The sequence below is a fragment of the Somniosus microcephalus genome, chromosome 27 (assembly GCF_052327205.1).
Source record: "Somniosus microcephalus isolate GS21.2 chromosome 27, FLI_Smic_1.0, whole genome shotgun sequence".
Lineage (NCBI taxonomy): Eukaryota > Metazoa > Chordata > Chondrichthyes > Squaliformes > Somniosidae > Somniosus > Somniosus microcephalus.
The window spans coordinates 24045811-24060959 of NC_141013.1; the positions used below are offsets into that span (position 1 = coordinate 24045811).

The 15149-nt window shown below is 47.4% G+C and overlaps 1 protein-coding gene across 3 annotated transcripts in view; it reads right to left on the reverse strand.

Annotated features, from left to right (window-relative positions):
• The window catches only part of aqp9b (aquaporin 9b), a 105194-nt gene that overhangs the window by 14268 nt on the left and 75777 nt on the right, over positions 1–15149 (reverse strand). For all 3 annotated transcript variants that reach the window (XM_085968717.1, XM_085968718.1, XM_085968719.1), the window contains 2 exons: positions 14205–14342; positions 14009–14127 (listed from right to left, as the gene is read on the reverse strand). In XM_085968717.1, the coding sequence (XP_085824843.1) occupies positions 14009–14127; positions 14205–14342 (257 nt within the window). The remainder of the gene's footprint in view (positions 1–14008; positions 14128–14204; positions 14343–15149) is intronic.

Here is a 15149-nt window from a genome sequence, read left to right on the forward strand (position 1 = left end):
ACGATGTCCAAAGTCGCTGGCCGTGCGCCAATTCGGCACTGCACGCCGATTGACGTCATGTACCTGGTAATTAAAATACTTGAGGTGAGCGCAGGCAACGGCAGTACTGCCGACCTACCCAATATGGTGGCCGCTGCGTTCCGCGCCGGAAGTGGGCGGAAGAGAGGCAGCCGCCATTTTTTTCTTCAAAACTGACCTGAATGGTCGGCCCTAAAGGTTCCAATTTCTAGGCCACTGTATCTCAGACCAGACCATGGCACAAGTGAAAGCATCTGTGCTTGGTGGAGATATTTTCATTCTCCCAGTTTTTAGGTGCTTGGCTTTTGTGTTGTGAAGCTTCTTTGATCAGTGATTCACTCTTTGTTGAGCTTTTCCTTGTGCTGGTGTGTTTCCCATTTCTTCTTGTTGCATAGTTCCTAGGTTTGTTGGCAACTGAACCTTTTCACTGAATATCTTTGTTTTATCCCTGTACACGTCTCACTCGGTTCTGCTGTTTCGAGGAGGGTAGTTGACCAGCTCTCAGGCTTCACCTGGTTGCTAGGGGATGTGTAGTCAAGGTCATTTTTATAACTCGAATGGCAACAGGTTACATAAAGCTGAAAACTGCAGGAGATGTGCAGCAACGGCCCAGTTTCGACACTCTGGGGTCAATTCCTGTCTTCACCATCAGGCAGGAATGGGGCAGTAGCGTAATGAAAATCGGCCCAATTCCCAATTTGAAGGGGGCCTTCAAGTGGGCAGCCCAGGCATGCATTAGAGACAGGAGAGCACTTCATTAGCCTAGGCAAATCGGGGTCCTATGACATCCATAGGATCCTGATACAATTAGGAACTACCAATGGGACTAGTGTGTGCCGCACATGCTCCATCAGCCATTGCCACTGAGCAGTCTAACCAGCGGCAGGGCGATTAGAAATGTTTGATAGTTTGTAAATCATCTTTGTGGGTTTAGGAGGAGCCAGGGCTTCTTAGCAGTAGGTATGGGCATCCCCTGGTATTCCATTATCAGGGAGGAGCAGGAAGAACAGGACAGCATGGAGCAAAGGAGAGTCTGGAATCATTCAAGGAGGCTGCAGCCCACCAAATATTACATCCCCCCCCATAGAAGGTACAGGCAGAACAGGTCATATCAGAGCCTTACGAAGGAGGCGTGTATAAGAAGAGTGCGCTGCACCAAAGATGCAATAGAGCAGCTCTTTCACATACTGAATAATGACGTGCAGCCACACTTAGCTACCCATACTGCTCTCTGTGGCCACAAATGTAACCACTGTATTGAATTTTTATGGTATGAGCTGCCATGGGTGATCTCTACAGTATGGGCACGGCTTCATCAGGTGCCTTTTACAGGAGAGCTGGCAAATTCATCACCTTTGACATCACTGCAAGGCAGTAAGAATGTAGGGCCATCCACTTTTATGGGGATGCTGACTTCTCCAAGGTCCAGGGTGCAATCTATGGCACGCAGGATGTTTTGTGGGCTCCTACAGTAAACCCCCCTCAGCCATCTCAACAGGAAGGGGCTTGCATTCCCTCAAGGTACAGATTGAGTGTGACAACATGCTACATGTCAATCTCTGATGTGTTGGAAGTTGTCAGGATACCTTCACCCTTCGCAGTTAAGCCCTCCCTGACCTCTTCAGGGAAGAAAATCACTTCAACAGATGGCTTCTGGCTGACAAATCCTAGCCCCCCTGCTCCCATGGAAAACGACCACACTAAGAGTAGCCCTAATACCTGTAGCAGCAGGGGAGCACAATACTGAGGCACGTCATCCAAGAGGTCCATTGGGTCTTAAAGAAATGCTATAATTTCCTCAATGGGTCAGGATGTACTCTGCAGTATCTCCAGATCATGTGCCATGAATAGTGATAGCCTGCTGTGCCCTTCACAACGTCACCTTTCACGAAGAGCCGGAATTTGACATTGCTGGTGAGGCGGTCTTGGCTCTGTTGGGGCCAGAACTACACGCCGGAGACCATCATCATGACCTGCACTCAGAGCACTCCTCCGTGACTACTGCAAGAGGCGCCAGCGCATCTCTCATCACTGAAGTCTTCTCTTCTGTGTAACACAGTCTATCTTTGACACCAATGCCTTTCATCATTCTCTTCAACTTTTCAATAAAGGAGCATTCCCTCAATTGACTACCCATCCTACAACATAACAACAGATCAGCCCTCTCTGTCCCTACATAAGTGTGTCAATAATTATCACCTGAGTGAATGAATCAGTACCAAATAAATGCACCCTTTCCTGTAAGACTCTAACGTATATGAATAGCAAAGTGACATGTTAATGCACATTCCATTTTAATACAATAATTGTATACAAGCCAACCTACTCTTTCTTAACACCATGCGTCTTTCTCTCACCTATTATACTTCTTCTAGGTGCAACCTGAAGGCCAGGATCGTGGGAGGTGGTTGGTTCCTCGTGCTCTACAAACAGTTAATGGGACTGAGATGTGTTAGATCCGGGTATCTTAATGTTGTGTCCTTTCAATAATCAGACAAAGACTGCAGGGAACGATCAACAGGTGTTTACTGGATGAGGTTCAAACTGCAATTGACTGTACAGAGCACTACTCAGGGCTTATATACAGGTGTGGTCACTGCCGGTACTACAGGATACAGGAGCTGTAAAAAGTAGTTCTCCCCCTTAAAGGTACATACACTACAATTCCTCCCCTTTTAGATTAACAGTACCATAACACTCATTTAACAATTAAATATCAAACTAATTACAATTAACACTTTTAACATGCAACATTAACTGGAAATAGTCTATTTATAAATTCAGTCTTTGGGGAGGCTTCCTGGTTCTTTCTGGATAACGCCTTTCCCTAGTGTCTCGCTCTTGGTGTGGAGGCGATTCTAACATCCTGTCGTCAGTTGATTCATCAGCTTCCAATGCTATTGTTTTTGAGGTAGATGCGACCTGTACGTCGGGTTCCTCACCAGGTACGTATGGCCGAGACATGGGGTTGACTCGTTCCTGTGACTCTAGGATCTGGTCAGCATGGCGTCTCAAAATGTTCTCCCCAACATCCACTGTGTACATTAGTGGCCCCTGCCGTGTGCATATCGTTCCTGGTTGCCATTTCTCTGTTCGGTAGTCGCGGGCCAAGACTGGTTGCCATACATTGAAGCTCCTTGTCGGCTTCTCATTGATGTGCTGGAATTGCTTATTCTCAACATCTCTTCGTACATTTGGTCTGAGCAAATCCAGACGAAATCTCAACCTTCGGTTAAAGAACATCATGGCCGGGGCCTGGTTGGTGACTGCATGTGTCGCATTTCTGTAGGCTAACAGGAAATTGTCCACCTTATGCTGCAGTGGAATGTCGTCATCACACATGGCCTTTACTGCTTTTTTAAAGGTTTGTACGAACCTCTCAGCCAATCCATTTGTGGCTGGATGATATGGGGCGGATGTGTAATGCCTTACCCCATTCCTTTTCATAAATCTTCGGACACAAACTGGTCCGTTATCAGAGCAAATCTGCTCTGGCAAGCTGTTCCTGGCAAAAATGGTCCGTAGGACTGCAATAGTTTTCTCCGTGGTGGTGGTGGACATTTTGATCACCTCAGGCCATTTCGAGTGCGCATCCACGGCTATTAAAAACATTGAGTCCATGAATGGACCAGCAAAGTCAATATGCACCCGTTGCCATGGAGATGAGGGCCACTCCCATGGGTGTAGAGGGGCATGTGGTGGTGCATTTTGGACCTTCTGGCATCCTGAGCAGCTCTTCGTCAGGTCCTCGATTTGCCGATCGATCCCCGGCCACCACACATAAGCCCTAGCAAGGCTTTCCATTTTCACCCCTCCCAGATGACCTTCGTGAAGCTCATTGAGCACTCTCTCCCTTAACTTGGGTGGAATTACGACTCGGGATCCACACATCAAGGTCCCCTGGCATACTGACAGCTGTTCTCTTCTGGATGAGAATGCTGGCAACAGTGAGTCGCCATGTGCTGGCCATCCCTTCACCGTCAAATCATATACCCGAGACAGCTTCGGGTCATTTCGGGTCTCCTTCTCTATACCAGCGTTAGTTACTGGCAAGCATTCAATTATAGTCGAATAAAATATTTCGACAGGATCCACTGCTGGTGCTTTCTCCGCAGTAGGCAGTGGCAAGCGTGATAGCCCATCAGCGTTTCCATGCTGTTTCGTGCCCTTATACTCAATATCATAGTGGTGCGCCCCTAGAAAAAGGGACAATCTTTGTAGCCGTTGCGCAGTCATCACCGGAACGCCCTTCTTTGGATTAAAGATGGAGACAAGTGGTTGGTGGTCAGTCAGCAAGGTGAACTTCTGCCCGTGCAGATAGTGATTGAACTTTTTCACTCCCCACACTAGGCTGAGGGCCTCCCTGTCAATCTGGGCGTAGTTACGCTCGGCTGAGGTTAGTGACCGAGACGCAAAGGCTACTGGCCTCTCCGAGCCGTCCAGGAATTTGTGCGACAGCACCGCTCCAATGCCATAGGGTGATTCATCACACGCCAACCGAATTGGTAGTGCTGGGTTGAAATGAGCCAACACCTCTTTCGATGTGATCAATGCTTTGCTCTTCTGGAAAGCTCGTTTACATTCGTCACTCCACTTCCATGGTACCCCCGTTTGCAGTAGGGTGTTCAGTGGGTGTAGTACGGTAGACAAATTCGGCAAGAACTTATGGTAGTAGTTCACCAGCCCGAGGAACGACCTCAGTTGTGACACATTTTCCGGTGCTGGAGCCTTGACTACTGCCTCAATCTTTTCAGGGGACTTATGTAACCCCTCTTTATCAATAACGTGGCCACAATACGAGATCTGCTCCTGGAAAAACTCGCATTTGTGGCGATTAGCTCGGAGCCCATATTCCTTCAATCTAGTGATCACCTGCTCCAGGTTGGCGAGGTGATCACTGTCATTTTCGCCCGTGACCAGGATGTCGTCCAAATAACACTGGGTCCCTGGAATCCCTTGCAGGACTTGATCCATTGCCCTTTGCCAAATAACCAGAGCTGATGCTACCCCGAACACCAGCCGGTTGTATTGGTAGAGACCTTTATGAGTGTTGATCGTGAGGTACTGTTTCGAGGCTTCTTCTACCTCCATTTGCAGGTACGCCTGGGCCAGATCAATCTTAGTGAAGTGTTTCCCTCCAGATAGCGAGGCGAAAATATCTTCAATCCGCGGAAGCGGATATTGTACAGTGTAAAGGACTGGGTTCACTGTCACCTTAAAGTCCCCACAGATGCGAACCTTCTTTGGTTCCCCAGGCGTATTACTCAACGACCTCTTCATTACAGGAACGATGGGTGTAGCCCACTCGCTCCAGTCCACTTTGGACAGTACTCCTGAACGTTCCAAACCTTCCAGCTCTGCTTCGACGGCTGGGCGGATCGCATAAGGTACCGGTCTGGCCTTAAAAAACTTTGGGCTTGCATTTTCCTCTATTTTGATCGTCGCTGTTATGCCTTTTAGTGTTCCGAGTCCCTGCTGGAACACTTCTTGAGCGTCAGTTAGCATTTTTGACAGTCGTCCAGGTGTGACGTCGTCATCCTTTTTGGCATCTACAGTCAGTGCTTGTATGGAATGCCAATCTAGCTGTATCTTCCGGATCCATTCACGTCCAAGTAGTGGTGGTCCTCCATCTGGCAATACATATAGGTCCATTTATGGTGTTTCCTTGCCGTTATATATAACGTTTACCCTTATTTTTCCTTTGGGGTAGACTTTTTGCCCCGTGTACGTCTTCAAGACAATCTTTGTATCTCTCAAGGGTATATGTGTGAATAGCTGCTTGTAGTCCCTTCGGTTTATGACTGTTAGGGCTGATCCTGTGTCCAATTCCATTTTCACTTGGACTCCTGCTATCTTGAGCGTGACCCAGATAGTTTGGTGATCCTCCGTTTTGATCACATTATGTAGTTTCAGACAACCCAGCTCCTTGCTTCTGGAGTTTGTATCACTCTTCTGTTCGTCTGAACTACTCTCCGTCACCTTATGTACCTTCTTGTACTTCTCCTGTGGAGATTTCTTGCTGCTGGTTTTCTTTCCCGACCTGCAGACTCTTGCTATGTGTCCTACTTTTCCACATTGTCTGCACACTTTGTCCTTGAACCAGCAATCATTATGGTCGTGTGTTGTTCTGCCGCAGCAATAGCACTTCACTGTTCCGTATGACATTTTATTTGTGCCAAAATCTTGCGGTCTCCGTTGTATCTCTGCAGCGCCCCGTGTGGCTGCTTCGTGTGATACTGCAATGCTGAAAGCCTTGTCCAGCGTAAGATCCTTTTCTGATAGAAGCCGTTTCTGGGTTCCTTCACTTTGAAGCCCACACACAAACTTGTCTCTTAAAGTATCTGCTAGTCCCGTTCCAAACTGGCAGTGTTTTGATAGCTTGTGCAGTTCCGTTAAATACTCAGCATTACTTTCATCTTTATGCTGGTTCCTTCTGTGAAACTTAAATCTTTCTGCTATCAGCAGCGGTGTGGGGTTTAAGTGGTCCTGTAGGATTGACACTATGTTTTCAAAATCCTTTTCTACTGGCTTCTCTGGGGTTACTAGGTTTTGTAGTAAGCCATATGCTTTTGCACCCATTGAATTCAACAATACCAGCGCTTTCTTGTCATCTGGCACTTCATTCGCCTTGCAGTGTACTTCTATGCGTTCGACATATGTCGTCCAATCTTCGACTTCATTGTCAGACGCTGTGATACTGCCACTCTTCGGCATTTTTGGGTGTGGTTAGACTGGCTTAAAATGGCATCTCCCGCGCTTTCCTTTCTTCCCCGCTGCGGCTTAAAATGGCGTCTCCCGCGCTGCTGCCAATGCTGGCAATGGCAGCGCCTCGCGTTTTCCTGCGCTCCTCTCTCCCCCGTTGACGCCGCTCGGTCCCAAACACCGGCTGCGCTCTGCTCTCTCTCGTTGACGCTGCTCGGCCCTTGAACACCGGCTGCGCCCCGTGCGCTCTGCCCTCTCTCTCTCCCCAGTCGACGCTGCTCGGCCCTTTCTGTGCCGCTCGGTCGGCTCTAGCCGCCGCTGTCCGGGAAGGGTCTGCGCAGTACCTGTTGCCAGCCCGTTTTGCTGGACCACCGTGGCTGGAAGGCCAAGCCTGGCTCTCGACAGCCTCCCCTGCGATGCCCGTGCTTCTGGACTCGACCTCCTTATGCAGAGTTGCAGGTAGGTTCGAATCCCATCCTTGTCGCCAATGTTAGATCCAGGTATCTTAATGTTGTGTCCTTTCAATAACCAGACAAAGGCTGCAGGGAACGATCAACAGGTGTTTACTGGATGAGGTTCAAACTGCAACTGACTGTACAGAGCTTATATACAGGTGTGGTCACTGCCGGTACTACAGGATACAGGAGCTGTAAAAAGTAGTTCTCCCCCTTAAAAGGTACATACACTACAAGATGACCCTTGTCTCTGCTGGAAGGAAGCTGCTTGCTGGCTGTATCTCTGGAGCTTGCTCTGGGGCTGCCTGGTATTGCCGCTAACAATCCACCGGCATTGTGCTCTCAGGGAGAAGGCCGGAGGCGTTTGCTGCTGTCCCAAGAGACAGCAGAACCAGGCAGGTGGGGTCTAGCCATTACCAATTCCTCGGGGCTCTGGAAATGTGGCCCCACTGATCAGTGGGATGGCCGGTCTAAAGGCAGCTATCAGATGCTGAGAGACAGGTCACCTTGATCTGGAAGTCGCTATGCAAGCTGCTGTACATTCTCTCTCCTATTACCACCAGAGCTGTAGCCTGTGCTCTAGTGAAGGTGGAGGCACCGATAGGTCCATGGTCGTTTCTTAGCAGAGGATCTGCTGCAGATCCAGTGAAGCTGCCTCACAGTCCATTGGTTCCTACAAAGCTCTCGAGATGTTGCGGCAAAGAAAAGCTGTAGCCTTCAGAGCCGCACATCCTCAGAGATTGAGCTCAGTGCTTGCATGTAGGCAGGATGTTTCTTGAACATCCTTCTTTTCGGGTGAGTACCCATGAGTTCTGGGCCCCACATCTCTGAAACCATAGGCAGTCTTCACCTCAGCCTCCGCTGGGAAGGTGGCACTTGCTTACCCACTTCCCAGTCCTCAGGCTCCCTTGTGCTCTGTGAATCACCCAGTGCCACATCCTCACTATCTAACTGCCCCTGGATGGAAGTACCTGAGCTGGTGAGGAAGCATGTGCCACAGGTGGTGACATTGAAAGGGTTGGGACAAATAAACATGAGGCAGAATCATGTTCTAGGGACTTCTGTGTGGCCTGGCACTCATCATTCCCTTCTTCATCATCATCATTACAATCGACAAAGAAGAAATGTCTTCCTAGGTGCCATCATCTCCCACCCTTTCAACATCCATTTCCCCCTGTCGCAGTGATGGATCTGCAGGAAATGAGGGCAGAATTTAAGAATGTCAGGGTGACAGTGTACGTGTTCAGTCACTAACCTAGCACCAGCAGTATGCCATCGACCTTGCCATCTCCCATGGCAAGAGCAGAGTGCCTCATCACGAGCTCTATTGCCTTCTCCCCTAGGGCACGAGGGGATTAAGGGTGGATATGCCCCTCTGATGGCCTGCCTGTCGGGCATTGGGTGCCCTTTTCCCCTGCAATAGGATAAAGTAAATGAGGGAAAGACTAGCAGCTGAGAAGTGTGTGCTAAGTGACATGGAAGAGCTGTAGGAAGAGATAGGGATATCAACTGGCTGAAATGGCTAAAGGGGTTTAAGGTTGTGCATGTAAGTAATTGCTGTTAGGGGAGTTGGGTGGACATAGTGCAAGACACCGAGTTAGAGCCTCCCTTAACCAGAGTGCATCGTGAAGGGTTAGTTACGTACATGTTGCTTTAAAAGGTGCACAGGGTGGGCAAGGAAGAAAAGGAGAAATATCCAGTCTGTTACCGCGTCTACCCTGGTGAGGTTGTTGAACTTCTTGCTGCGCTGCTCTGCGGTCCTGGGGGGTGAGGGAGTTGGCACTCATTGCCAGTGTCGCCTCCCTCCAGGTGATAGTCCTAGCTGGCTCGCTGCCACGTGCACAGGAGTCTGTCCCTCCTGACTACAATTCCTTCGAAGCAGGCTTGGAGGATTGGAGTTGGCAAAGTTCTGTGTTCTTCTCTTGCTTCGTGCAAGTCCCCCTGGTGTAGACTTAATTCTTGAAATGTATGATGAAACGATTGATAAAAGATGCAGCAAAGTCATGAGAGTTAAGTGAGCCAAGCACTGTTCCTTCCTTTCTTTGAGGTAGCCAGACCTGATGCTGAAGTGTGCAGGCTGAACCGTCCTTTTAAAGGCTGGTCTTCAGTTTCCATGCGCTGCAGCCAATTATACCCACCTCACACAGTATTTACACCAATGACTATTCCAATGAGTATTCGTATGAGCTTAGCCAGGAAACTCTTGTGTGACTGCCTGTCCAGGCCACCAGTGGGCGCAAATCTTTTTCTCACTGGCGTAACATTGGCACAAGTCACTGTGAGGAGATTCACCCCCCCCCGCCCCCCCCAACGTGCCACCTCCTCGGAAGTTTAGTTGGTAAATGCATCACTCGGGGTGGTTCTAAGCCACACAGATGGGGAAGTTCCCCGATTTGATTCTTGGCGAACTAAATAATCTCAGCTAACAGCTTGGTGGCATAGAAACCGTTATCCTAAAATTGGGCATCAGTTGCCCAAAATCTTCCATCTATTCAAATTGTGAGCAGTTTGTGCCTGGTTTTGTGATAAGGGGCTTCCGTCCCAACAAGCTCTCACGACCCAGCACTGAAGAAGAAATTTTACTCCAGGAGACTGAAGCGAAGGAAGCATGGAAAGACGTTCTTTGTAAAATGTGGTGCAAATTTATAATTATGGCACTCAGTATATATTTGTGAAATGGTACAATCCAAACCACATGCTACATTAATACTAAGTGAAAGCAGGACCTAGAGTAAAAATGAGACCATATGGGGCAGTTGATTCCAAAAATATTTCATTAACTGCATACAAGTTGGGAATTCATGTAGAACTTTTATGAAATGTGAATAAAAACACCATAATTGTTCAAATAAAACATTTTAATGTTCTCTTGAGTCAAAGGCTTGTTTTTATTATTTCCTTGTCCTGTGCCTTATTTTTAATTGAATTATGAAACAATGATATTTAGTGTGTAAAATATCTGAAAGTTAAATGAAGTAGTCGTTATTACCTTAATGCATATTAGTTTCAATAAGAAACATTTGATCACCCAATGAAGCTATAGTGAATGAATGTATATAATATGTAATAAATGCTACGTGTGCCTGAACTCACATTATTAATTTTGCACCATAACACAAAGTCAACTAATTTAAATAATTGGCGCACTCCCTGTGCTTAGCATAATATGCGCTGGGAACACCCAAAGGTTCAGCAATGGTTTATCAGGTAACAGCAGCTTTTAAAAAGCGGCTGCATTGTTTGGTGGACAAAAATGGCCTGGACATAATAATGTTCCCACTGGCGGATCAACCTGTGTACGCCAAACACCAGGAGGACCAGGAGCAAATGCTGCTCCTATTTGGAGGAGAGGGCCAATAGGAGGAAATAGACCCAATTTATTTATAAGGCTCCCTCATTTGGAATGGGCACAAAGAAATTGGATCATTTATTAGGCACTCCAGTCACATTACAGGACGTTTATTTATTTAAATAAATTCTTCAGCCTGGTCCGGGCTCTTCATGCTCAAAGCCTCACTATTGGGGTGCCGTGTATATTGGGCACTGAGTAAGCCTCAGACTCCAGTGCCTGTTAGTATGGAGTGGCAGCACTTTTGGTGCCAGCGATCACATTATTGACTCACTGCTTCTGATGGTTTCTCACTGTGTGTTTTACTTTGATCCCCCATTCAGCACAGGTAGGATTCTTAGGGCAATGCAGCCGTGATTTTCCGAATGCTCTCCTGGTGGGCAAGGTTCGCTGCTCCCAGTAGGTACTCAGAAAATCACCCCACTTTATTGTTGTCCTTTTCTCTTTCACACTTTTGTTGTGTGAATTGAATCTGTGAATTGGATAGGTGACCTTTTTGCTGGACAATTGACTGCGTGTATTGTGTTTTATATATATATATATATATACTAGCTGGAGTGCCCGGCGGTGCCGAGGGTTTTTTGAGGGCATGTTGTTGTTGGAAGAGAGAGAGAGAGAGAGAGAGACTGGGGGGAGAAGAGAGAGACTGGGGGAGAAGAGAGAGAAACAGAGAGGGAAGGAGAGAGAGAGGGAAAGAGAGAAAGGGGAAAGGGGGGGTGGGAAGGGGGTGTGGGGGGGAAAGGGGGGTGGGAAGGGGGTGTGGGGGGAAGGGGGTGTGGGGGAAGGAGGGGGGAAGGGGGGGAAAGGGAGGGGAAAGGGGGGGGAGCCAGCAGACCCTCTCCCCTCTGCCAGTGTTGAGAGTTGCGCTGCCGGCGGCGGTTGGAGAAGGCTAGGCCCCGGGGCCTCGGGCACCCGCACTGACATGGCCCAGCCGAGCCCAGCGCCCCGGGCAGCCCGAGCTCCGCAGCTGCCATTTGGCCGCAGGCCACAAAGCACCCAAGCCCAGCGCCGGCGATGGCTCCGCGGAGCTCCGTACCGCCCCGCCAGCCTTTACAAAGATGGCGGCGGTGGCTACGCGCGGCTCAGGCCCGCCCCGCCAGCCTTTACAAAGATGGCGGTGATTGCGGGCCGCTTGTTGAGCGGGACGGGAGGTGCCTAGCTCAGGCGTGGCTGGGGAGGAGAGGCCGAGGCTTCGAGGCTTGCAGGCGGGGTAACCCTGGAAGGTTGCGGCGCCCGGCAGAGGTAGCGAGTCAAGAGGAAAAAAAAAGGGTGAAAGGTAGGAAAATTAATGAGGTTAGAAAAAATATTTACAAATTAATTAACTTTTTTTAAAAACAATTTAATTGTGTTTTAAAAGCAACTTTTTTTTTGCTGGAAATCTAGATTTGAAAATAAACATGCAGAAAGTGGGAAAAATAAATGAATAGTTAGAAATCAAGATGGCGGCCACTCACCTCAGCTCAGAAGGATTAGGCCCGCCCACACATGCAATGAAACGCCCCCCGTGACGCACCGATTGGTCAACCATCAGGTTAATCCCCTGTACGATTGGTCAACCATCACGTCACTCAACGCTAATGAGCGGAATTTTGCCGTTTTTTGAAGCTTTTTTGTATACTGTCGGAACAATTTTTGTCTGACCAAAAAGTAAATATGCCTATTAGAGTCCCCTAATGATAAGCTTTCTTTTGATATAACATATGTGTAGGTACGCTCTATAACTTTTGATTGTATAGCCGGACAGACAGACAGACAGAAAGACGGAACGACAGAAAGACAGACGGACCGTTTTATATATATAGATATATAGATATATATGTGTCATATATATTATGAAAGTGTAACAAAACTAATTTCATGAGTTTTTTTATTGTGGTTTTCTGAAATAAGAGGTTAATATTTGCAGAATGAAATGATTATGCGATTCAATCAAAACAGTCAAAAAAGCGAGTTGTCATTTTGTAACTGAATTTTGTTCATAAAAGTAGAACATTCAAACAGCCAGGAGTGTTACTGAATGTAATTCAATGAGGTCATTTATTGATGAAGCACAAGTGTCTCAGTAAAGACCTTGCATTTATATAGCTCCTTTCACATGTCAAAGTACTTCACAGACAATGAATTACATTTGAAATGTAGTCACTGTTGCTATGTAGGAAATGTGACAGCTAATTTGCACTCAGCAAGGTCTCACAAGATAAAATGAACAGTTAATCCATCAGAAGAACTCCCCTGCGAATAGTGCCAAGGGATTTTTTTTCCACCCGGTTGAACAGGCAGATGGAGCCTTGATGTAATGGGGCAAATTTTTGTCTTCACTGCATGGGCAGTAATCAGGGTGGAGCAGATTGCCCACCTATTATAAAACCCGCCCGATTTTCATTCCATTGATATCTCATTTAAAAGACGGCATCTCTGATCGTGCAGCACTCCCTCAGCGCTACACTGAAGTACCAGCCTAGATTGTGTGCCCAAGTCATGGAGTGGGGTTTGAAGCCACAACCTTCTGACTGAGATGTGGATGTTGTCACTGAGCCAGACTGACACTGTACGTGTGCCATGGAGTGCCATAATGTGGGTTTGCACTTGCAATCCCTTCCAAGATGAATCTGAAGTCTGCCTTCTGCCATTGGGAAAAGTCCTTCTGCTCAGGAAAATAGGGAAACTTCAAGGGATGAGATACCATTGCTACTCTTAAGCACCTCGTCATGGTCAACTTCAGACCAACACTAACAGTTGGCCATTTTATTTTCACTAGTACAGGTTTGTGGTGCAGAATACGGGCCATAAGAACATAAGAACATAAGACGTAGGAGCAGGAGTAGGTTATTTGGCCCCTCGAGCCTGCTCCGCCATTCAATAAGATCATGGCTGATCTGATCTTGGCCTCAACTCCACTTTCCTGCCCGCTCCCCATAACCCTCGACTCCCTTACCTTTCAAAAATCTGTCTATCACCACCTTAAATATATTCAATGACCCAGCCTCCACAGCTCTCTGGGGAAGAGAATTCCAAAGATTCAGAACCCTCAGAAGAAATTCCTCCTCATCTCTGCCCCCTTATTCTGAAATTATGCCCCCTAGTTCTAGATTCCCCCACGAGGGGAAACATCCTCTCTGCAACTAAGGGGGAGGGGAAAGAGATTGCAGGCTGGTGCAATGTGGTGGAGTTTCAGCGCACCCAGTCATAGCTTGGTAGGAGCACCACATCTCTGATGCAATACGGAGGAGGCACTAAAGGACAAGTGCTTCCCAGGGGGAGGATGGGGAAATCAGAAGGGTGCATCACCTCAGGCTGCACTCATGCATCTACTGATAGCATCCTACAGAGTGCTAGAGGACCGGGAGCAACTCATTAATGACAGCAATTGCAGGGTGTTTTAAGAATCAGTTGGCATTGATCAAAAAGAGCGAGACATGAAACATATCAGAACCAGTTCACCAGCACTATGCTGTAAAATTAGTTTGAAAGCATTTATGTTTACCTGATCTGCAAAACCATTCGCAAATGATAAATGTGGACTTGGATAAGAGGAGAAAATCTGCGCTGTTGCATTTTGACCGGTTATTGCCAAGTTCCCGTCATCGAAAGCCATGAAGGCATCTAAAAAGTACATAAGGATTATTGAGTAGTCGGCGATTTCCATTACTTAAATGCGAAGGTAAGAATGATGAACTTACCATAATAAAGCCCAAAAACTGCCGCTGAACCGATAAAGGCTCCGACAAGCTGAGCAACGCAGTAGATGGGAAGTTTCAACCATTGAAGCCGTCCCAGCACACACATAGAAAGGGAAATAGCAGGATTCAGGTGTCCCCCTGGAACAATATTAGACATATTTAGTTTGGGGGGAACAATAGTCAAATATTCTCTTCACATCTTCCAGTGATAGCCATCGCGTTCTATGGATGGTGTGGATTCTATGGATTAACCACATGGCAATTTCATTTATTTATCAGGAGCAGGTTTTTAAGACTCGTAGCTTAAAGAAACACTCAAAACGCATTAAAAACCATTGGCAGCCTTTGTTAAGGCTGGAGAAGTCGAAGGAATGACAGGTGTAAATATGACTGAGCATCTGACAAGATGTCAGAAATTTCATGAGGAACATTTCCCCCACCCCCCACCCCCCACCCACTTTCCAATTTACACCCGTGGAAAGGGAACCACAGGATTTCTCCTGATTGCTTCTTGAACAGGTCTCACTGCCAACTATTCAACTTCAAAAATCAGAGACCAGCAGCGACCTTTTAACAAAAGGCATTAATGGCTGGGAATTTCCTCGGAGCTGCTCCCACTCCACCACCGTAACTTCACCGGAAGCGGCGGAAACCCTGTTCAAACGCTCCAAGGAAATTCCCAGCCAATGTTACTTGAACTTGTGCTCTATTATCAAGCGCTCAACGCGTTTTTAATAACGGAATGCCTGTCCAACCTACGTGAATTAATAATGAGTGGACACCAAACAGCACCATGCCATGGAGTGTGGGAAGCCATCTTAAACCCCATTCCACTGAGTTCTCAATCCCAACTGTGCTGTACTGAAATATATCCATAAATAATATTTCCTCACAAGGCTAGGAACAGTCAGATAAAGAAAGAAAGCGAGGGCGTTCATTGCCTTT